The sequence below is a fragment of the Lithobates pipiens genome, unplaced genomic scaffold (genome assembly GCF_037356315.1).
Source record: "Lithobates pipiens isolate NorthernLeopardFrog02 unplaced genomic scaffold, aLitPip1_a1.2 Scaffold_25, whole genome shotgun sequence".
Lineage (NCBI taxonomy): Eukaryota > Metazoa > Chordata > Amphibia > Anura > Ranidae > Lithobates > Lithobates pipiens.
In genome coordinates, this window is record NW_027507787.1 from 125,359,694 (window position 1) to 125,385,384 (window position 25,691).

The window sequence follows — 25,691 nt, forward strand, 5'->3', positions numbered from 1 at the left end:
ACCAAATTCCTGTGGGGGGGGAAAAACTCAAGAATAAACTTTAGACATCTCACCTATCCGAAACACTTAGGGGGGATCAGCCTCCCCGATATTTACAATTACTATAGGGCGATCCATTTAACTAGAATAGCGGATTGGAATCTTCATAGTCAATACAAGGACTGGATCCCACTGGAGGCCTCCTTTACTAGTCTTTCTCTAGCCACTATCCCCTGGATGGAGCAGACCCACATTCCGCCGGAACTATACCAACACCCACTAATAGGTCCTACCCTATTGTGCTTCAAGCAAATTTGCTCCCAAACAAAGCTATCGTCGGTGACAGGCCCCCTTACACCTCTTAGGCTCAACCCTAACTTTCCCCCGGGGATGTCTTCCCAATTCCTCGCAGACAGCTGGTCGAAAAATTTTGTTCAGGCCTTTCACTTCTTCGACGCGGGTAAACTACGTACGACCCAAGACATTGCGACTCAAATGGATAAAGGGCCCATACCTCCCTGGTCTTATTTGCTGATTGTACATTTCCTGAAATCGATTGACAAAGATTCGATTTGCTCTAGACCTCTTACTACATTCGAAAAACTATGCACTCAAAACACCCCACAGCGGCACCTTATCGCCATCACACACAATCTCCTATTCGGAGATATACGTCCCAGTTCGAGTAAGCCCTGCCGGAAATGGGAAGAGGATCTCTCTATAACGGTGACGGATGATCAATGGGAACACATATTTAAGCATATACACTCAGGTTCACTCAATGTGAACACGCAAGAAAACGGGTTCAAGATTCAGGTTCGGTGGTATCGCACGCCCGCTCTCATTAAAAAATTTTACCCTTCAACCTCTGACGCCTGCTGGAGATGCCGGAACGACATTGGAACATTTTTGCACATTTGGTGGGAGTGTCCGTTGATTCAGGCTTTCTGGAAAGATATTTGTCAAATTACTTCCCAGGTGACGACATTCCAGATAGACGCTACTCCAGCCCAATGTTTGCTTCATCTGACACCCCTATCACATCGCACATACCATAAATCACTGGCAATGTTTATGCTTAATGCTGCGAAACAATGCATTCCCATACTATGGGGCTCCCCTAGGGTTCCCACACTGAAAGACTGGTTTAATAAGATCAACAAAATTGCCGATATGGAAGAACTGATTCACATCTCCAGAGACACAACCCCAAAATTTAACATGATCTGGTCCTGCTGGAAACATTTCACTTCTACCCCAAGATACACTGAAGTTATGGCACCAATAAGATTATAATTAGGTTCCATTTCTTGGTTTATTCCACGAACTTATCAAAGCAGCCTCTGGGATGGGGGAAGTGGCAGAATTGATGGTGTAGCAGAAAGCGACATTCTCATCCACAATTTAAGGTTGTAACATCCTACTTTTTTATGTTTACCCCTGAGTGTGTGCAGGCCTCCTCCCTCCCCCTTCTTTTTTTTTTTTTTTTTTTCTTTTTTCTTTCTTTCTTTCCCCCTCCTTTCTTTTCTTTTCTCCCCCCTCCTACCTCCAATCCCTTGCCTACCCCTTTCCTTCACCTACCCTACTCTTGGTCGTTCCTGAGAATATGGAAACGTACATTTTACCGTGGAAAATACGGAAACTGGATACATTTCTATATTAAGTACATCTGAAGAAATCTATGGTGATAGCCTATCAGGTGTAGTTTAAGTAGTGTACTCTATGCCATGATACTGTGTACTCTTTACCCGTCACCATGAACCCGGGGTTCTTTGAAAGTTGTTTGGGGAAGATATTCCAACTACGTAAGGAGATTAGACGCTCCCCTCACCGAGTACTACACACGATCTTGCTACTCCGCACCTACTAGGTATTGAGGTCTGTTCCTTTTTTGTGTTTCGATTGTGCATGTAAGTGTTCACTTGTTAACTTTGAGAACTGTTCATGTTCCTTGGTGCTTTACGGCCTATAGATATGTGTTCCCGTAAGATATGATGGAATGTCCTGTACTTTCCTGTATACCTATGTTACTTCCCTTGTTTTACCCAATAAAATGTTTTAAAAAAAAAAAAAAAAAAAAAAAAAGCTTGAAGGCAAATCCACTATGCACTACAAGTGCAGTTTCTGTAGATCTGAGGGAAAGAGCTACAATGAGGGTAAGCTCTGCTGATTTTATCATCCAATTATGTGCAAGCTATAATGCTGTTTTTTATTTGTCTTGCATGTCCCCCTCAGATCTACAGCAACTGTACTTTTAAGTGCACTTGTAGTGCAAAGTGGATTTGCCTTTAGTAAATAACGCCCTATGCGTCCATGTACACTCTGGGGGTTATTTACTAAAGGCAAATGCACAGTGCATTTCAGTGCACTTGGAAGTGCAGTAGCTGTAGATCTGAGGGGGACATGCAAGTAAAATAAAATAAAAAACAGCATTTTTGCTTACACGTGATTGGATAATAAAATCAGCAGCGATTCCCCCCATTTCAGAACTTCCACTCAGATCTACAGCGACTGCACTTCCAAGTGTAGTGCACAATGGATTTGCCTTTAGTAAATAACCCCCATAGGCTTTTAGGATCGTTTGGGAGCTGCTGCGGTTAGGGGAGGTTGAACCTCTCCTAACCTCCCTCTCCTGAACACAGAAAAATCGCGTCAAGCACGTTTTGACCGACGGCCGCAAAACTTGATTGTCATGTGTTTATTAGACCAAAGCACAAACAACCTCTTTGCTACTCGGTCATCTGACTTGCAGAGGAAAGGTTAAAAACTAAAGGAAAAAAAAATAAAAAAGGAGTTAAACATGCAGAGATTAAGCCTTCCAGCGTCAAGGGGTTTAGATGCCTTAATCAGATTTCTAGGCTGCATTCAATGAGGGCAGCCTCCCTGCAGCCTGGTGCAGGTAATTATTAAACAGAACAATGGCACTAGCCAGTACACACAGGGGGGCTGGAGTCATGGAATGTACTGAGGAGGTGAGAACAGGAGCAGAGACTGGATGTTTGTGGACAAAGCCTGTTGTTTCACGGTCACATACACTCTAGGATTCTTGTTTTCAAAACAGAGAAGCACAACTTTCCACAGCTTGAAAGCGTGCTGCTTGTGATGTCTGTGATGCTGAAGTCAGTGACAGTGCAGTGTCTCTAGCCAGTGCTTACAATGCAGTGCCAGGCAGGCTGGGTGGTATTAGAAGGCATCTGTAGATTCCTGGGAGTATCCACAGCTGCAGGTAAGTCTTGTTTTTTTTTCACCCAATTGCAAAAATGTTTGTCGCCAAAGTGCACTTATTAGTTAATTAACACACAAAAGGCAAATAGGCTGTTCACTTTGCAGGTGCAGTTGCACCCTGTAAGGGAATTTGCTCCAGTGCTTAGCAATTGGGAGGGAAGTTTCACTTTTCGAAGAAACCCCAATCACATGCAACAACAAAAAAAACTGAATTTTTTTGCTTGCACATGTTTGATGGAAGTCAGCAAAGCTTCCCCTCATTCCCCTTTGCAGAGTGCAACTGCACTTGCAAAATGACCAGTCTATTTGCCTTTAGTAAATCAACCACACAGTATAGAGTTAAATAATGAAAACTTACAATGTAAAAACTTTGACATGTAAGAACACAGAAGTATTTGTAATTTTAACTGACTTATGTAAGTATGTATGAATTCTAAGTGAACTATTGTACGTCTATGCAATTCCGCAAATGTGCAAAAGCATATGTTGAGATGCCCATATGTCCATATTGGGTCAATTAAGCTGGCCATACACTGATCAAAACTTGGCTAGTTCAGCAGGGACCGGCCAAATTTCAATCAGTGTGTGACTATCCTTGCGCAACAAAAGTCAATCATTTGATCGAGCTCTGTAGAAACCTGCATACTGGAAAATGTTGTCAACTTTTTTGGTTCAAGAAAGGCCGGTAAAACCTATGCTCTAGCCCTGACATTCAACATGGATGGATATTCAACTGTTAAGATAACAGATGGCAGTGATTGATAATGCGATGCATGTGATTCCTTATGTAATCAATTTTATTGTTACCCTCTGTATATTCCATGTATGCCATGTTAAAGGGGCTTTTTGCTTGCATAAAGTATGCAATGATCTTCTCAATTTGTGTGCCTCTATCAACCAAATGGAGCTTTCCTGCTTGGACTTTTGTTAATCAGTTGTTGTCTGTCTTGGGGGTCTCTGGTAGTTAAAGAGGAGTTTCCCTTTAAAAAAAAATATAAAAATTAAAGTCACCAGCTACAAATACTGCAGCTGCTGATTTTTAATATTCGGACACTTACCTATCCCAGGGTCCAACGATGCGCGGGAACGAAGCCCCGCTCGCCCCACCCTCCTTTTGGTGGTGCCAGCATTGCAACTGTGGGCACCCGGCTGGCAGCCGAGCAGCCACTGCGCATGCACGAGCAGCGCCAAGCGCTGTGATTGGCCACGCAGTCATCTGGGACTTGTCATGTGTCCCAGGTGACTGACAGGAGGGAGGGGGTGGAGCTGAGCCCTTCCTGCGCCAAGGGGAAGTGACGTCAGGAGCCCAGGCACTGAAGGAGGCAGACTACGAGGGACCCCCTAGCAACAGGCATTTAGAGGTGAGTTAATTTTTTTTTTCCACATATTTTTTTTTTTTTAGGAATTTTAAGCATTTTATTTTTTTGGTGTGTGGAACACCACTTTAACAACAGGACTGGAATGATGAAGATGCTTCTGTTGGTGTTTCATAACAACAGTTGTCACTATACAGCAGGATCCAGCATTCAGCTCATATATCACATTTTTGGATTGTTCAGGTTGGCTATACTAGTGTTTGCTGTGATATATAACCAGATTTGGATTGATAATGTTTTATGATAGGGTCAGCTGTAGGTAAAGAGCATTTGTAGGTGATTACAAGATCTGTCTGTCTGGCTGCTGGATTTCACCACAACATTTCTTTCCAGTTTCCATATATCTCTTTTAGGTATGTGAGAAGTAGAAGTACCATATTATATTCTGATGGGAAAGGGAAAAAAATTAAGCATGTATGAATGGCCAACAAATCTGTAAAAGAGTTTTGCAACATTATGGTCCGTACACCCGAAAATCGTGTGAAAAATACCGCTTTCAAAATGATCGTACGATCTGATCATTAGTACACAGCTTTGGAGAGCCAATTATAACAGTTCATCCAATATTATCCGATGGGACAAGCACAAAGATGTTATATACCAGATTGTGCGGTTTTCCACCATCTTGTCACTCCAAAATACAATACAAATACACTACAACATATCACATCCCTTACAATTTTGTATTCTGTCGTATGAGAATTTTTGTCACTTTAGTAAACTCTTTATATTTAATATGAGACTAGCAACCAAAATAAAAGACAATCTGTTGAACGATTTTAATATTGTTTGTACGGGCCATTAGTGTGATCACATGTTACTGGCCCTAGATATAATATGTGCTAAAAAAGGATGTTGTATCAAATCTGGCTCAAATATGAATAATGATGGTGGAACATATTTGGATAATAATGCTTATTGTTCTCAATAGAATCTGGTACCAAAACTTACCACAGGGATGGGTACCTTGTTACAATACAACTCTTTATGGACCACATGTTCCAGCGAGCTTTGTAATCCAACTTTTTGCCATGTCTCTGAGATTTTTGCATAAAATATTTACTGAACCCCTTTTGTCTGATTAAAGCAAGTATGAATGGGTAGTTAGACTGTTACCTGTTGATAATAAAAAATTAAAAATTGTCTGAAACTTGGATTATATTTTGTAGCATAGGGAAATCTACAAAATGAGTCTGTAAAGTTCCACATAGCTTCCATAGGATGGTCACCTGTGCAGACCAAGTCCAATTACCTTAAGGGCTCTGGAGAGTGCTTTATCAATGTATAATACGTTCAGTCAACCTGTGTTAAGTAGCCCGACAGGTCAGGAAAGGGAGGGGACAAGCGGGTGCCCCCCCCCCCCCTCCTGGAGCATACCAGGCCACATGCCCTGAAAATAGGAGGGTGCTTTGGGACAGCGTGGATCTGCCCCCCAAAGAAACTTGTTGATGGGAAGATGGGCCTCTTCCCCACAATCCTGACTGACGGTTGTGGGGGTCTGCGGTAAGGGTTTATCAGAATCTAGAAGCCCCGTTTAACAAAGGGGCCCCCAGATCCCACTCCCCCTCCTTGAAAAAAATGTGTAGAGTAAAAAAGACATTAGTGTCAGAAACTATGAATCAGACTGAGAGAGAAGTACAGTGAAATCACACTTGTTAAATAATAATAAAAAGGTAAACTGAGTAAACGTAGTCAAAACATAGCCAGAGATCAGGAACCGGAATAGATAGTCAGACAAGCCAAAACATCAGGGAGCCAGCGATGATCATAGTAGAACAGCAAGCAGGACCTGGAGCCAGAACGAATGTCAGCCAAGCAAGTCTTTAACAGGAACACAGGAGAGCGTCTCTAGAGATGTGACCAAGGTGAAGGCAGAGATCATCTGGGCTGGACGGCTTAAGTAGGCAGGATTGACGAGTCAATGTGGAGAGAAAGGAGCTGGCAATTAGCTAACAACTGAGCGGCCAGCTTTGAGAAGGAAGAGCTGAGCCCAGCCCTGACAATTAGACAGTTTTTAATAAAAGTCCTTTATTTGAAAAATAAAAAAAATATCCCCCAGTGTAGACTCATCATCAATCACGATGCCACCGCCAACTCGAAAAAAGAAAACAAAAAAAGGTCCGCTTCTAGGAAGGCTTTCACTGTCACAGTTCTTAAATAACAAAGGGGCAGGAACAGCTGGTGACATCACTGAGTGACCACCCCCTTGTGATGACATCAACCCAGCATGCTCTTGGCTGATGACATCATGAGCGGGTCACCCGGTGACATCACCAGGTGATCTGCCCCTTGAGTATTTAAAACTATCAGATGATGGGAGCCTTCGGCATGAGCAGACCTTTATTTTTTATTTTTTCGAGTCAGTGGTAAGGACTTGTCAAAAACTGTCTGTCTTTTTTTTTTACACTACATTTTTTTATTTTGGTGAATGACTAGGGGTACTATGTGTGTGAATATATGGGGGTGGGATCTGGAGGCCCCCTTGGTAAAGGGGGCTTCCAGATTCCGATAAGCCCCCCAACCACAGACTCTCACAACCACTGGCCAGGGTTGTGGGGAAGAGGCCCCTGTCCCCATCAACATGGGGACAAGGTGCTTTGTGGAAGACAGAGCCTCCGCCCCAAAGCACCCCCACATGTTGAGGGTATGTGGCTTGGTATGGTTCAGGAGGGACTGGTGCTCGCTCGTCCCCTCCCTTTCCTGATCTGCCAGGCTGCATGCTTGGATAAGGGTCTGGTATGGATTTTGGGGGGACCCCATGCCATATTTTTTTTAACTTTGGTGTGGGGGTTCCGCTCAAAATCCATACCAGACCCAAAGAGCCTGGCATGAATTGGGGGGGACCCCATGCCATATTTTTTCTAAATATTTATTGCCACCGGTTCTTTTTTATTTAACATTCAGCTTGACTTTCACTCTTGTTTTATGAGGTATTTAACAAGTGTGTTTGCTTTATGCAGTAAATACCGCATAAAGCAGTACAGGCAGTCCCTGAGTTATAAACACAATAAGGACTGTAGGTTTGTTTGTAAGTGGAATTAGAGTGTAAGTTGAAACACTGCATTTGTAAGTGTAACTTCCACCTTTGCATTGATGTGGGATGTTCCGGATGCTTCTGGGCATGCAGTTATGTTATCTGGGGCTATTCTGGCCATGCAGTTCATGTAATACTGAAGTGTGCGGTGCTGTAAGATAGCTGCTCGGAGGTAGCCAGGACCAGTGTGAAGCACAAGCAGCCAGCATTGAGGCCATTTGTAAGTAGGAGTCTTTCATAGCTTGGGTGTTAGTAACTCGGGGATTGCCTGTAGTGAATTGATATTTTCAGGATCACATGCGGTATTTGGGAAAACACCTAAATACCCCATGCAATCTGGTTCTGTGAATGGAGCCCAATATAACAAGAAGTAAGTACATGTACATTCTTTTGTAATTCTGATAAAATGCACCTCATTTTCAGGATATTATAATTTCAGTAACACTAGCTAACACTCATGCAGAACGAACAAGCATTGGGATTCTTTCCAAACATATATTGTTACTTCATGAGATATCCACATTATGTAATACATTTTATAGGTTTTTTATTTGTCTTTAAGGCCAAGATAGGAAGAACAATGGTTAACAGTGTCTACCAAACCTCTGGACAAAGTCTGTTTTCCTGTAGTTGTAAACTGATTGAGTTTAGCTAGCACAAGTAATTATTCTGAGTGGTAAAGACAAGTTGCAGAATGCAGTACACAAGCTGGATTATGCAGAAACCAGTTATCATGTGAGTACATGGATTTACTTATTTTTGCTAATATGCCGATGATGTTCCACCTTGTGTTTTCGTTAAATTGTAATGAGAACATCTGGCTTGCATAAACAATACTGGGGATGAATAAATATTTTTTTAATCATGCTTTAGCACTACAAATTTTTTTTGATGTTTTTATGACATAATTTATTAGCATTATTTGGTCTAAGTTACCATTTCATGCAACAGGGTGTGCAGTGCAGAAACTGATATGACCGCTAAGCCCAGAAATACTGTATTACAGGTGTCCTACAGTAGTCTTTGCAGTTACTATTTTTTTTTCTACATAGTGGGTAAGGTTGAATAAAGACACCAATCCATCCAGTTCAACCCGTGGGGGTGTTTGTATGCATTTATGTCTCTACTGCCGCATACACACGAGCGGATTGTATGACTTAGTCCGTCATACAATCCGACGGACAGTCCATCGTACTTCCCACTGAACGGACTTGACCACACACGGATACACAAACAGTCCGTCGAAAGCTTGCGCGATGACGTGTACAGCACGTATGACGGGACTAGAAATAGGAAGTCCAAGACACAGCAAAGCACCCTTCCGCCGTGTAAATCCTTTCTGGGCATGCGCCATTCTTAGTCCGTCGAACTAGCATACTGACGACCGTATTGTCCGCTGAAACCAAAGTACGACGGACAGAATTTAGAAAAAACCGAAATACTTAGTACTCCGGACTGCACGCTGAAAAAGTCCGCTGAAGCCCACACACGAGCGGATTGTCCGCTGAAATGTGTTTCGACGGACTAAGTACGCCATACAATCCGCCCGTGTGTACGCGGCATAACACTTCCCATATTGTATAATGTATACGCTAAGATGCCTTCATTGAGAGGCCACACATTCTCTTGAGCAACCTGAGACTGAACAGTGTTCTCCCTATACTAGTGTAGCACTTACCCCCGAAGGAGCTGCTGGTAATTTATTGGGCCTGTACTCTGCTCTTTCCACCCCCAATGATTTGGCTCAACCCACTTGACACAGCTGTAACAGTGTTGGTGCAAAACCCAATAATAGTCACAGATTATATTCACTTTTCCTGTGTTGTCACCTGGGTATATACTGCTACACCTGTTTGGAGAATGAATAAGTCTCACAACAGATGGTATTAAACCAAAAGATACGTTTACTAGAACAGGTTCAAACAGCAAACACAAGAACCGTTATTGGTATACAATACTGCAGCAAATAGTTGTAAATGGCTATCACATGAGAGCTACCTGTATCGCTCCTGCAGGCGTGTCTCCAAGTGAGACCAATGCTCAGGCAACAACCTCAGCACTGGGCACCTTCCCACTTCCAGTACACTGTGCAGACACTATAAGATCTGTAATGTGCTACACAGTATGAGAACAAAATGATAAGACAGTATAATTTCTCAATATTTCCCCTAGAGTCTCTAGTAGGAGCAACACTGTTAAGGCCTTACAGTAAGGAATATAGTCTCTTGTCTTCTTATCTTCAGCTAGCCATTTATATTGCAGTACTTATAATCCACAGGACTTCCGACCAGTACAGCAGTGTAGGATAATAGAAAGCAGTAACTTCAATTGTGCAAAGTATTTGTGAACTCCTTCCCTGGATATGTACTTCCAGTTTCAGTTCTTGGTAATGAAATCAGGCTTGAGGCCTATGTACATGTAACTCTATCGAACTGAACTGTTCTGTGGGACTACCGTCCCAGCAACACTATAAACTTAGTATAATTATGTGAGGTGCAGCATTAGTCTTCTGGGCAACAGCCCTCTCACCACACCAGGTCCAGACAGATGGATGCCTCCGGTCCTTTGGTTCCTAGTCCTGCCACAGTCGGCTCCATCACACTGCACCGCTCCGTACAATGACCGGGACCTCTGTCTGGCTCTGTGAGATGTCTCTGGATCCTCCCCAATCCGACCACACTGCTGCTCCAGCAGGCCGTAGTGTAGACTTTCTCCAGTGGCTTCAAATGTTGCTCCGCACTGAGCAGGCCGCAGTGCTCTTCGGACGCACACCCACAGATCCCTGTGGGAAGGCCAGGTGTCCCAGCAAGAAGAGACAGAAAATGGCCACACAGGGCCTTTTATTACCTACCCAGCATGCATTTCTTCCACTCAGTGTTCATGGTTAAGTGAGTGGGAATTCTGAGTAGGTGAGTCTTTTGCAAGAAAAAACTATTAAGTCACTTCCTGTTAGGCTTTCCTTATGCTCTTGAAATGAGAAATAAACAAAGTCTCTTTCGCGTTTATAGCACTAGAGGAAGCCAAATATCAATTTATAGCATTGTCCACTGTTTAGCATTACAAGGCAAAAATACCAGCGCTACATTAGAATCCCCATATATTGTAATTATATCTCTTCTTTGGGGAAATGTCACATGCTTAAAGCATGTAACCTTTCCTCATAACTAAGGTCCTACAGCCATCTTATTCGTTTTTCTGCCCTTCTTTAAACTCTCTCCGATTCCAGTGCATCCCTTCTGAGAACCAGTGACCAGAACTGCACAGCATACTCAACATGCAAAAACTCTGAACAAAACTCTGAACCAGAGTTTTGTAAAGTGGTAGAATTATAGATTTACCTCTTGAGTAAATTCCCCTTTTTGATGCATGCTAGTAGTCTACTGGCCTTGCTTGCTGCAGCATCACATGCTGTTACTGAGTTTGTCATTAACTAGGACCCCCAGATCCTTTTCCCTTTTTTGTAGTGGTGTTACTCAGACCCAGGTTTTAGGAATATGCCAAGACACAACATGCACCCCTTAAATAACTTCAGACCAGGCTGGAAGCAGTTGAAACAACATTTACTGGAAACTTGGCACAACATGTATAACATGGATAAACACCTTTTCTCCTAACTACATCTAACTGTGGCTGTCCCAGGTTACTTGCACAGGTGAATTCGCTATGGGAAAAAGTCCATACTTCGCAAAGCTTGAACAGCGAAGTCCATGTTCTTGGGGTGTCCCAGCAGGCCTCAGCACATGTCCCATTCTTAAGCCCCTGGTTCCCCTAGGATCTGTACCACTTTCCTTTTATAATACACAGGAGGGAGGCTGGATCCCAGAAAAAGCTCACAAACACACTCAGGGAAGGCCGCAAGAAACATTAACCCCCTGGGCAACCAAGTGCTAGCTAAACAAACAATAAAGTGGGCCACCTGCCTACATGTGTTAATATATTTAGCCCCCTCCCACATGCATTACTATACATCAAACTTGTTTTGCCAGGTTCTTGTAAAGGTTCAATATCCTGTGGTGAAGTTATTGCCCTGCTTAGTTTTGTATCATCAGCAAATACTGAAATTTAACTATTTCCACCAACCTGATATGAGCTAGTTAAACAGAATTGCCACAGTGCAGATTATTACAGTTAATTTTAATGCGTGAAGGACATGTTAGCATTAGCTTGCTACTGGTGTTATTTTTAGGTTGAACAGTCGTTGCAGTGCAGGAGTTTACACGAAAAGTTAATTTTGCCGCAAGTAACCATAACAAGGCTAACAGAATTGGGTAAGGGCCGGTTCACACTGCAGGCGAGGCGAGGCGACTCCGACTTGCCTCGCCGCGACCTGCAGCGGCCTCGGCGGCGACTTGCAAATGACTTCTGTATAGAAGTCAATGCAAGTCGCCCCGAGGTCGCCCGAAAGTAGTACAGGAACCTTTTTTCTGAGTCGGAGCGACTCGAGTCGCTCCTCTCAGAACGGTTCCATTGTACAGAACGGGGGCGACTTGCGGGAGCGAGGCGAGGCGAGTCGTGTCGCCTCGCATCGCCCGCTGTGTGAACCGGCCCTAATAGATGTTTTACTTTATTCCTTGCATTGTTTGCATTGTCAGGTTGTGTAATATAATGGAAAATTTATATCAAATACTTACCGTAATTTTTCTTTCCTGATGGACTCCATGGCAGCCTTCATATGGGTTAATCCCGCCTCTCATACCTCATAGGACCCCACTCCCATAAATCTTTGCTTCTAGCCAGAGACCACGTTCCGTAACATAGCCTACTCCAGCAAATGGGAGGGAACTCCTGCTGCCATGGAGTCCATCAGGAAAGGAAAATTACGGTAAGTATTTGATATAAATTTTCCATTTTCCTGACAGACTCCATGGCAGCCTACGTATGGGAAATAACTAGCCATACACACCCGGGTGGGCAATTGCTGGATAAAGAAAAAAAGGTTTAATTGGCACCGTCAACAGATAAGACATTCAAACCAAAATTAACCGAAGACAAGGACGCTGGTTCTACACAATAGTGCGTCATAAATGTATTGATTGACGACCAAGAAGCCTCTTTACAAATCACTTCTGGAGAAACGTGACGGGCAGCCGCCCAAGATGTAGAAACGCTCCTAGTAGAATGAGCTGTCACCGCTTCTGGAGGAGCCAAACCGTTAGCCTTATAAGCCCCTTGGATGGCCTGAACGATCCAAGCTGCAATAGTTCGGGAAGAAGCACGTAAACCCTTATTCTTTGCGTAGAAAAGGAAAATGGAGTAAACGAGCCCCAACTTGCTCCGTCTGGACAGACCCCATATGAAAAGGACTTCGAAGCCTCCCGACCACCAGAGGAGGAAGCTTTTGAGGACTTTTGACCTGAAGGCTGGCTTCTTTTCCAGTTTTTCCTAAACTCGCGTCCAGGTCTGTAATGACGTGCATCCCTAGCACGTTCCAGTTCTTGTCTGGGGAGAACTCTTCTCTGACCAATGAGACGGCGATCCTGGGGCAGAAAACCCGATTTACCCCCGGTAGCATGGGTAATAGCTGAGTCAAGTTTGTTCCCAAAGAGAGAAGATCCCTCAAAAGGAATTTTACACCATGCCTGCTTAGAGGCAGGATCCGCAACCCATGGACGCAACCACAGGGCACGTTTAGCCGTGACCGAAGAGAGCATTACACGAGCTACCAGACGAATTATGTCCAGGGATGCCTCCCCCCAGGAACGCCGAGGCCATATTCAGTTCATGCACTGGTGAGCTCTTGACCAGCTCTTCAGAAATGCTTCCTAAGGTCGCACCTATATCATCAGTCCATGATTCCATGGCCTTAGATAACGCAGTGAGGGCTAGGGCTGGTTTACAAGCCATTCCTGCAGTAATGTAGATGCGCTTGAGGTCCGTATCTATCTTCCTCTCCAGACCATCTTTGAAGGAAACTGAATCTTCCAGAGGGAGAGTAACATGCCTCACCAACTTCATCAAAGCGGCATCGATAAGAGGGGCCGACTCAAGGTGTTTAACCTCATCGCTCTCAACCTTGTTCCACTCATCAGAAATAATTTCACCAAGTTCTTCCAAAAAAGGAAAATTTGGGCGGTCTTTCTTGAGATGCTTGAAGTATTTCCTCTGCTTAGAGGGAGCTTCCACCAGTTCATCCCATTTTAAAGCATCTTTGACTGCTCTAACCAAGAACGGAATCTGAGAAAATTCAAAACCTGCGCCAGGTTCATCCGTCTCCACCTCGCTATCGGAGGATCCACTAATATAAAGACTGTGATGAGAGGGACCTGGAGCCTCAGGATCAACCACCTCAGTAACTAGGGCTGGAAGCGAAGGAGGATTGAAAGTATGGCTGGAATATGACTTGTTCTTGGATTCATGGATCACCTTCCTGACCAGAGCCTCCACATGCTGGTCCTCAGAACCTCTTTCCTTCATAGCCCGAGAGTAACATAACTCGCAGAGAGATTTACCCTCTGGGACCTGAGTTTTACATCCCCAGCAAGTCCTTTCCACAGAACAGCTAGAATGGTGTCCAGAACCAGACTTTGAGCCTTCCTTCCTATGTCTGGAGGACGATCCGGTATGTCTAGTGCTTGAAGATGAATGATGGCGTTGTGACCTAGATTTGTCATTATCACTGTGTGTCAAGACTTGAGAATCAGACCTAGAGGGGCTGAGAAAAGAGGATAAATTGTTAACTTGCTCCAGAAACCCAAATACAAACAGGCAGAGGGAAACAAATTCCATCCTACCTGTGGCATAAGGGTTGGCCCCTAGGGGGTGGTGACACATCCATCGCAGCGGAGATTTAAACAGCTAAAGCAAACACAATTCAAATAAGCATGTAAAAGGTAGGAACATAGAGAGAGCAATGATATGCACAGTACCACACAATAATAATTTCCCCCCCCCCCCACCTTGAGCAGAAAAGGCACGAGCACGGGAAGTAGCTGCCTTGCTTGGAAACCTTCCAAAGCATAGCTGTCTCTGACAGCTATTTAAATCTGCCGCCATGATGATGTCATTACGTTAGCAGCGCACCTGCGCTGTAACTACCGCCACTCCTATGGCGTCCGCCGCCATCTTGTCCCAACTGCGCACACGCTAACCAAGCCTCGATCTCAGTCGAAGCCACGCAGCTGCGCAGAGAGAGCAAATAGCAGTGGACTGGAACGCAAAGCGTTCCAGCCGCCATGGCTACACCGGAGCAGGTAAGGACAAACAAACACACAAAAACAGGCTGCCATGAGAATGTTATACATCACCACACTGAAGCCAGCACAATCCATCCTGGGACTGGGAGGGTCGATACACTCTCTGCACGATTGGCACATTAATAAAGGGCCTCCCGCTAATAGCTAGGACGAATGGCCATGATGCAATCTGTCAACCAATGGATGACTTTAAGATCTTCACAGCAACGCTCTTCAGTGCCTGTGTCCTCCCTGCTAATAGCTGGGAAATATGGACTCCAAGAATAACCGCCATCATCATCAACGTGCAAACCACCAGGATAGGATTAAAGCTTCCAAAAGGTAAGAAAACACCTTGGTCCTAGGAGGAGGACAAAAAAGGAACGTGGTCTCTGGCTAGAGGCAAAGATTTATGGGAGTGCGGTCCTATGAGGTATGAGAGGCGGGATTAACCCATACGTAGGCCTCCATGGAGTCTGTCAGGAAATATGTATATATGGTATAGACAAGAATCCCCCCTTTTTAAAATAATCACATTCTGTTGCTTTGCAGCCTGAAATGAAGCAAGACACAGTTTTTGATTTATTCAGCTGTATTTACTATTGCAACTTATAACATCCAAGTGAAAGATATAACCAACATCTCAGAAAAAAAACACAAAAACAGAATCACTGAGTTGGAAAAAGGATCACTCCTTTTTGTCAGTATTTTGTTGGACCACCTTTTGCTTTAATTACACTCTTTAGTCTGTTGTGATAAGTCTCTACTAACTTTTCACATCTAGACTTTGCACTATTTGCTCGCTCCTTTTTGCAGAACTGCTCAAGTTCAAATACATTTGCTGGTGACCATTTTTGTACTGCAGTCTTCAAGTCATTCCACAGATTTTCAATGTGACTTAAGTCTGGGCTCTGATTAAGCCATGCAAGTACATTTTACCTTTTTCTCCTTCAACCACTGTGTGGTCATTTTTGCTGTGTGCTTTGGGTTATTGTCGTGTTGGAAGGTAAACCTTCTTCCCATTGATAACTTTCTTGCAGTGGGCAGCAGATTTGCCCCACAATTTGACAATATTTTGCCCCATCCATTTTTCTTCTATATTGACAAGTGCTCCAGTCCCTGCTGCAGAAAAATATGTTCATAACAGGATATTACCACATCCATGTGTTACTGTAGGAATGGTGTTAGTTGGATGATGAGCTGTATTGGATTTGTGCCAGAAATAGAGTTTGATGTTGAGGGCAAAAAATAAAATTTTAGTCTTATCTGACCATAACACCTTTTTCCATATGGCCTCAGAAACTCCAAGGTGCATTTAAGGTGGTCAGGTGAGACTAAAATGTAATTATGTGGCCTCAACACCAAATGATATGTCTGGTGGAAATTCAATACATCTAACCATCCAATTAACACCATTCCTAAAGTAAAGCATGGAGGTGGTAATATCCTGTTTCTCTGCAGCAGGGACTAAGGGACTTGTCAGGATAGAAGAAAACTGGATGGGGAAAAATACCCTCATTGAGGGAACCATTAATGCCAACATGTACTGTGACATACTGAAGCAGAGCATGATCCCCTCCCTTCAGAGACTGGGCTGCAGGGCAGTATTCCAACATGATAAAGACCCCAAACATACCTCCAAGATACCTCCAAGATGACCACTACCTTGCTAAAGAAGCTGAGGGTAAATGTGAGGAGGAGCGCAAAGTCTCTAACATCCACCAGTTCCATGATATCGTCGTGGAGGAGTGAAAGAGGACTCCAGTGGAGATCTGTGAAACTCTGGTGAACTCCATTCCCAAGAGGCAGCCCTAAAAAATAATGGTGGCCACACAAAATATTGACACTTTGGGCCCAATTTGGACATTCTCACTTAGGGGTGTACTCACTTTTGTTGCCAGCGGGTTTAGACGTTAATGGCTGTGTGTTGGGTTATTTTGAGGGGACAGGAAATTTACACTGTGATACAAGCGGTACACTCACTGCTTTATATTGTAGCAAAGTGACATTTCTTCAGTGTTGTCACATGAAAAGATATAATAAAATATTTTAAAAAATGTGAGGGGTATACTCACTTTTGTGAGATACTAATATATATATATATATATATATATATATATATATATATATATATATATATATATATATATATATATATATATATATATATATATATATATACATATAGATAGATAGATATAATTTATCCATGGTCACAAGGTGACAGTTGCCCATTTTTGGTCCTATCAGGTGAAAGTGTCTTATCTATAGTCAATGCAGATGTTTTAGGCTGGCATGTTTGCAGATTGCCTGCACAAACCACAGAGTAGAGGACAGTCAGGTTGCACCTTCCCATCCATATGTTTTTGGCCTCCCTTTGTCTATTTTATATATTTGTTTATGCATTTTTCTAGTTTTTCTTGATCTGTATGTTTATGGCTGCAGAATTCTTTGTATTGGTATCTATATTTGTTTATCTTTTGCATATCTCTGTGGCTTTAGCTGTCACTCTGCTGTTTATCAGTAAGTATTTGCTCTGTACTCTTTGTATGTAGGTTTTCCTGTTATCTATGGGTCTTGTTGGGTTTCTCAGTGTTTGTTGCCAATTCTTCAGCCATGCAAATACTCTAATGCTGTGTACACACGATCGGAATTCTCGTCGGAAAAAGCTCTGATGGTTTTCCCGCCGGAATACCTACAGAATTTGGCTCAAGCTGTCTTGCCTACACACGGTCACATCAAATTCCGATCATTTATAACGCGGTGACGTACAACACATACAACATGACTAGAAAAAGGAAGTTCAATAGCGAGTAGCCAATAGCTTCTGTCTCGTAGTTGAATCTGAGCATGCATGATTTTTGGCGTGTCGGAATTGCATACACACGATCAGAATTACCGATAGAAAGTTTTTCCGTCTGGAAAATTGAGAACATGCTATCAATTTTTGGCTGGCGGAAATTCGGACAACTAAATTCCGATGGAGCATACACACGGTTGCATTTTCCGTTGAAAAGCTCTCATCGGTCTTTTTCTGGCCGGAATTCCGATCATGTGTATGCGGCATAAGGCTTAATGAACACGGGACTTTTTTTTTTTTTTTTTTTTTAAAAGCCAAAAATAAAAAAACGCCTATAAACGGACTGCGGTACCGGCATTTAGCTGCGTTTAGCGGTGTTTGGCATCTGAAACATTGCAAACTTTGGCGTCTGAACTCTTTTTTTTTTTGCCTTCAAAGAAAAGCCTCTAAAGGCAACTGCCTAAAAATTACATTAAACTAACCTGTGTACATGTACACATAGGATAACACTGGATGAGTTCAGGGGCAGCTGAAAAAAGCAGCCAACTGCCTCTGAACGTCCGTTTACCAGCAGCAGTGTACATGAGGCCTAAAGCTCCATGCACACTGCTGTAAAAATCGCTGCTTCTACAGTAGTTTTGTGTTCTGCCTGTAGAAGCAGCTCAATGTTATCCTATGTGTCCATGCACATTGGGACGCTTATGCCGCGTACACACGAGCGGACTTTTCAACATCCAAAGTCCGACGGAATGATTCCGTCAGACTATTCGATCGTGTGTGGGCTGCAACGGACTTTTGATTCGCAAAAGTCTGACGGACTTTAGAAAATGGAACATGCTTCAAATTTTTCAGACGGAACTCCGCCGGACCCGGTCCCTTCGAAAAATTTGCTCGTGTGTATGCTATTCCGACGGACTAAAACCGACGCTAGGGCAGCTATTGGCTACTGGCTATAAACTTCCTTATTCGAGTCCAGTCGTACGTCATCACGTTCAAATCCGTCGGATTTTGGTGTGATTGTGTGTGGCCAAGTCCGCTCAGTCGAAAAGTCCGTCAGAACTCTGTCGGAACTCCGGCAGAACTCCGGCAGGACTCCTTCGGAAGTCTGTTGGACATAAGTCCTCTCGTGTGTACGGGGCTTTACAGGCATAATATTTTGAGATCAATGTTTAGAGGCAGGAAAAAGAAAAACCTTCTCATTCGCAGCTCACTGGCAGAAAAAACATAAAACTCTCCTAAACTTGTCTAAACTTTGTACAAAAAAATGCTCTATAAGAGTGTTTTTCACTCCAAAGAGAACAGATGATTTTTTTTAAGCTCAGTGTGCACGGAGCCTAAATGTCAAAACATAAAACACTTTATAATCCAGATTACATTTGATTATCTCGCAATTTTGGAAACTGAATTCAATTCTGTAGCCTGGTATGTCAAAGACAGTAAGATTGTCCTTAAAGTGTAGTTCCACCCAAAAATGGAACTTCCACTTTTTGGAATCCGCCCCCCCCCCCTCCGGGGTCACATTTGGCACCTTTCAGGGTATACTTCCTGGCATAGATCACCGCGGCGGTCACAGTGACCTACACCACTTTCGGCGCCTACTCTGTCCTCCCTCTCTGTCTTCTGGGAGACAGAAGACAGCAGGGACCAGTGAGGACAGGCAGCGCAACTCGTGCATGCGCAGCAGGGAACCAGTATTTGTAGCTGCTGGCTTTTAATATTTTTTTTTGGCAGACCTCCGCTTTAAAGTACAAAGGGAGGGTCAGTCATGCAGGCACAACCCTTCCACATGCAGGACAAGCTCCCATCAGGTTCCACAAAGAGTGTTACTAACATACTACATAAACTTAGCTTGGCAATGCTTATAAATTGTTTCAAAGGAAGAGAGAAATATGCTGGAGCTAGTCTTTCAGCAGGTAGCAATTGCAAACAGGATAAATAATCTAACTTCTCAAAGTGTATGTTCTTCCCTCCAGTAGACAGTTGCCAAGTTCACTGACCACCTTCAGACATCAGGTTGTTATTTGGGCATCGGTCATCTGTCCCTTTTATTAAAAATTTTTACCAAGCCAAAAAAATGCAAAGCAGGCTATAGTTGACTTAATAAAAGCAAGCAATGAATCTTATAGCAATTTTTCCATTTTTTTATATATTTTTTATATATTTTTATGCGTGCTGTTTTTTGGACTATATTATTTTTTTTCACGGCATTGTATGTATGCACATATTTATATTATTTTGAATTTGTGTATTTTATTTGAGTGGCTCGATTTGCACAGGACCCACCCCTTTATATTCAATCTTATAGCAATGTTTGAAATCATGGGTCCATTTCTTAACTACAAGAGAGCGATAGCACTTGTTATCACACAAGAGTTTGTTGGAAATCTCCTTTCTAGGATAATCCTTCACACTACTATTGACAAAAAATGAAACTCGTGTTTATGTACGTTCATGCATCTGTCATTAATGCATTCTATTGGCCTGAATGTTCATTTATTCTGGCTATTAAAATGCATTAAAATCAGATGTGCCAATGCGCATAAATGTGCCTAACTTTAACGCGTTTTTGCACATTTGCATGTTTTTTTTTGCCAAAATGTCCTCTTCAGAATGTGCAATGTTTTTTTCTATCTATAAACATCCCTGACTATAAACTTCTGTAAACACTTTTGTGTGCATGGACACATAGGTTAACATGAAGGGGCATTTAGAGATAGAAAAAAAAAACTTCAAACACCTGTAAAGCAGATGTTTTTGAGCTGCAGTGTGCATGAGCCCTTACAGGAACAAATTGAAATCTGATTTCTATCCTGTTCATTAATGTCTATATAAAATGGTCATTTGAGGCTGTTGAGTGCTGCCCCACAAACTCATAAATAGATTGCCACTGGATACAGTTAAAAAGGCCTTCGCTGTTTCTATAATCCCATGCATTAAATGAGGTATTGGTTCCTTTTTATAAACTGCATTCTGAAAAATGTACGCCAGAAAAGTGCAAAGCAAACTAGATTGTAGATTATACAATTTTCTTTCCTTCCGCCATAGGTGGAAGAAAAGAAAATTGCTTGATTCCCCCATCAACCTAGTCAGTGTAGATAGGGGAATCCCTCCCACAACACTACTGTGCTTTGCTGGTGGTGACTAGGGATGGGCTATCTGTTCTAGTTGAACATGTGTTTTAGTTGAACATTGGCTGTTCACCCGTTCGCTGAACAGCAAACAATATCGTGGCAAATTCGAAAAGCTGCGGAACACCCTTTAAATGTCTATGGGAGAAATATAAAGTTCTAATTTTAAAGGTTAATATGCAAGGTATTGTCATAAAAAGTGTTTGGGGACCCGGGTCCTGCCCCAGGGGACATGTATCAATGCAAAAAAAAGTCATTTAAAAGTACTAGCACTAGTGCCGGCTATTAATTAAATTGTTGGTCCCAACAATACACATAAAAGGCATTGAAAGTCATTGAAAAAAATGCATGGGGTCCCCCAAAATTCCATTACCAGGCCTTTCAGGTTTGGTATGGATATTAAGGGAAAGTCCATGCCAAAATGTAAAAAATAAATGGTGTGGGGTTCCCCCCAAAAATCCATGAAAAATTCTAGCTCATAATCAGTGGCATGTAGTTGCCATCAACCCTTCTAATGAGTACAAATTCGAAAAAAACCTCTATTGAGTGGGATTATAAAGGCAACAATATAAAGAAGAAAAAGTTATAAAACATATAAATTTATTCACATAATAAAAAAGATATACATAACACAAAAGAAAAAGCCGAATAATAGAGCAAGCACTACATATAATACATGGTATATAAAAACAATTAAAGGGTGAGAGAGTGATACTGTCCGCTGGGTATTTGAAAAAAAAAATAATCCAAAACCCAAAATGATCTTACCCTGTCAAAAGGGGATAAGGGGCTGAAAGGTAAAGCTTTCATTCAGGCTGTCCTGCTCGGATATATCCTGTGGCCTCTCCATCAAGGAAAATGGGAATGATGGCATCTGTCTCCCTTGGCGTCCTTTTATATGGTGGTGCAAATTGCAAAAAAAGTGCGCCATGGAGTGGTGCACATTGATGCGTCACCGCGCACGCCAATGATGTCACAGCGCACATTCATGCGCCATGGCGCATATCCGTGCACCATTGCGCATATCTATGCGCCACAGTGCACATTAAATGTATTACTTCATCCTGCATATTTATGCGCCATGGCGCATATTGATGCGCAATGGCGTTTCCACAACCCGTGCAACAATGCGACATGGCGCCTAATGACCAACAACACACCATTATATAATCAGTAAATGCATTTTCAAGTACTTACTAGTATAATTCAAAATAGCACAAAAAATGGTGCCCAACATCCAATTGGCCTATATTATTTTCAGCGCATACCTGGCCATAAAATATACGTTCTAGGCATACAAATATGCGCAAAAAAAATCTTTTTAGTATTAACAAATATTATATTTTGGACAACACAATGCAACCACCACCAAAATTAGAGAGCCAGAGCTGCATGTAACTGTGCAGCCATGAATCTCATATAGGGCTAATAACCAGTGGCAAAGATATTCTGGTATGTCCCTCCATTGAAAGGGGGGGGCTTCCAGAAGATAGGGGCTCCCTGCAAGTGGTAAATCACCACCAGGGGGCCCCCCCTTTTCTGGTCAGAGATGCTGAGCACAAGGGGGAAATACCTGCATAACCCCTTCCACGATGCGGAGGGGTGGGAAGGGGAAGATAAACTCTCCTCAAGCCTCCCAGGGGAAACCTCCCGGAGGGAAAGATGCTAATGCCTAGAATCAGAGAACCATACAAAATTAGTCAGCAGACAAACATTTCAACAAAGAATAAAACACCAAAAAATGCCCCAAACTGGGCTAACCTCTAATGCTATCAAAAAAGCCCTTGCCCCCCCCCCCCCCCCCACACCCCCCGGATCCATAAACAGGAAATTCCCAGTGGCCCAAGTCGGATAAATGATCCAGACCATGCTTCAAAAAAAGTTTCCCATGAAGAATTTATACATAATAAATTCAATTGACGTAACATAATAATAGAATTGATTACCATAATCCGAGTGGTAACTAACCAGCTCAGCCTGTTTTACCTGAGCCGAAGCCTTCTAAAAATGGTCTGAAACTCTCTGCCTCATTTAGGCCAGGAGGGGTTGTGGCTCTCAAGTGTCTAATCCAGCGCATTTCGTGCTGGAGCAAACACTTGTTCCAATCGCCCCCTCTTATGGGTATGTGTAACCTGTCAAGTGCTGTAAAATTCACCCGTCGAAGTCTATAGTTGTGTTGTCGAGCAACATGTCTACCTAAAGATACATATAGGTTGCATATGCGCATGCAGTGCATATGCTTTTCAACTCTTTTTCCAAACTCCTGTTTAGTTTTGCCTACGTAGAAGGCGTCACACTGTATGAGGTAGACCACCCCCTGAGTTTTACAAGAAGCATAATGCTTCAGGAGAATCCGCTTATTCCATTGCCACTAGTTTCTGGAGGTCTTGGAACGCATAATTCTTAATTGTTTTTAGATACCATGTATTATATGTAGTTTCAAAAAAAAACTTTTTTGCTTGCTCTATTATCTGTTTTTTTCTTTTGTGTTATGTATATCTTTTTGATTATGTGAATAAATTTATATGCTTTATAACTTTTTGTTCTTTATATTGTTGCCTTTATAATCCCACTCAATAGAGGTTTTTTCGAATTTGTCCCCCCAAAAATCGAATTTGTCCCCCCAAAAATCCATACCAGACCATTTAGGTCTGGTATGGATTTTACGGGGGAACTCCGCACCAAAATTTAAAAAAAATGTACCCCTTACCAATTCACACAGGAGGGGGGGCCTTCCAGATTCCGATAAGCCCCCCACCTACAGACCCCCGTAACCACTGGGCAAGGGTTGTGGGGATGAGGCCCTTGCCCCCATCAACATGGAGACATCCCCCCATGTTGAGGGCATGTGGCCTGGTACAGTTCAGGAGGGGGGCTCTCTCGTCCCCCCTCTTTTTCTGCGGACTGCCAGGTTGCGTGCTCAGAGCAAGGTCTGGTGTGGATTTTTGGGGGAACCCCACGCCATTTTTTTTTTTTTTTTTTTTTTTTTTTTTTTTTGCATTGTGGTGCTGATTTCCCCTTAAAATCAGGTCTGGTATGGATTTTTGGGGGGAACCCCACGCCATTTTTTTTTTTTTATTTTGACACGGAGTTCCTCTTAATATTCATACAAGACCTGAAGGGCCTGGTAATGGAATTTTGGGGGACCCCCACGCATTTTTATTTTTATTTTTTAATGACTTTCAATGACTTTTATGTGTAGTGTCATGACCGACAATTCATGAATAGTCAGAACAGGCAAAAAATTAGTTTGAACAAGCGTTAAAGTCTATGGGACACAAACATGAAAAATCAAAAGTTCTAATTTTAAAGGTTAATATGCAAGTTATTGTCATAAAAAGTGACAGGGGACATGTATCAATGCAAAAAAAAGTTTTAAAAATCGCCGTTTTTTCGGGAGCAGTGATTTTAATAATGCTTAAAGTGAAACAATAAAAGTGAAATATTCCTTTACATTTCATACCTAGGGAGTGTCTATAGTATGCCTGTAAAGTAGCACGTTTCCCATTTTTATAACAGTCCCAGAACAAAATGAAAGTAATTTAAAAGTACTAGCACTAGTGCCGGTTATAAATGAATTGTCGGTCAGACTATGCCATATGGATAAGTATATTGACTTACCTTAGAATGTAGTACAAGGTAAACTGATACACTACTTAAATGGCTTAAGATAATGACTTACCCTAGAATGTAGTAAACTGATACACCATTTAAATGGTTCAGCATTATTTTAACCAAGCTGGAAGAGCCCTCCTGCACACTTAGAAAAGGAGCACAAACACAGGGTATTTATGGCAAAAAATCATAGGTCATTCCTCTGAGCCTACCCAAATACGAACTAACATGCTGACCATACACGATAGTGTCCTACTTACTTTTGATCAATTCTCCCATGTCTCTATCTTTGTGTCCACCTCATATGTGCAAAGACAATGCTGGAGACTCTCCTTCCCTTTTCTATCAACCATTAATCCAGAATATGCATTCTGAAACCACCTCCCAGGGGACAGAACTCACCCCCGTGCTATCACCATGTCCAGTGGACACCGGTGATGCCTTACTGCAAAATCAATTATCCATTATCATAACGAACACTGCCCGAACACTACACCCACCTGCTCCCACAACAGCAGCACAGTGGCGCAGTTTATTGAACATGGGCTTGGAGCTAATAGCTTCTTTTAATTCAGAAGGCACACTAGCCTTCAAGTTGCAAAATAGTGCAGTCAAAATCCCTCCTTGTGGTTCCCAGTGTATCCAATTGTAGTGCTGGCTCCTGACGAGCAGGCGCTATGTTTTTTTTTAAAGTTAATTTGCCTGAAACCGCAGTTGGGTTTCAGGACTATTTCTCTACATTTCTGGTTTCAGTACCAGTCCAGCTGGGTTGCACTGGGTTATCCTTGACTGCAGGTGTTGCTGTCACCACCAGCAAGAGTAGAGACGCAGTCTGGCTGGGTGTATTAAATGCCATTGTTTTCTAGGAACCAGCCCAGTGGGAGTGTTTCCTGCTGTGCATTCTGGGAGGAGGTATTTAAGGTACAGATACCACGTAGTTCGGGGTTCCATCTTTATTTTCGGTCTGTTCGGTTCTGGTGGTCCTCCTGGCTGGCGGGCCCGAGGCGACGCATCTGCAGGGACAGGCCTGACTGGATTTCGGGGGCCTACTGATCCGGTGCCATCACATCTGAAGGGAGAGGCCCAGCAACTGAAGAACCCCAGGGTAGGACTCTTCAGGAGAAGGCCGTGCACAAGGATTGCTTCTCTGAAGGAGGCTGGAGGCTTAGTTGAAGGACGCAACCTGGATCAATACACATATGGTATCGCCGGATCGGCTGAAAGAACCTGGTACCGTATGTTAGCTCTTTAAATTTATCTACATCCCTCAGTAACACTCAAGTGTACATCACAAGTCTGTGGCAGAGACTTTGTCGAGCACCCTACCGGCCTAGTGAGAGGAGGTCTATTAAATCCAGTTGT

General features: G+C 42.8%; 1 protein-coding gene across 3 annotated transcripts in view; it reads left to right on the forward strand.

Annotated features, from left to right (window-relative positions):
- Positions 1 to 2,927: 2,927 nt before the first annotated feature.
- The window catches only part of TMEM72 (transmembrane protein 72), a 123,036-nt gene continuing 100,272 nt past the window's right edge, over positions 2,928 to 25,691 (forward strand). The window contains exon 1 of one of the 3 annotated variants that reach the window (XM_077454830.1): positions 2,928 to 3,205. In XM_077454830.1, coding sequence (XP_077310956.1) covers positions 3,136 to 3,205 — 70 coding nt within the window. In that variant the 5' untranslated portion in view covers positions 2,928 to 3,135. Of the gene's footprint in view, positions 3,206 to 8,326; positions 8,350 to 25,691 lie in introns of those variants that run through there. The other 2 variants (XM_077454831.1, XM_077454832.1) reach the window with 2 other exon arrangements.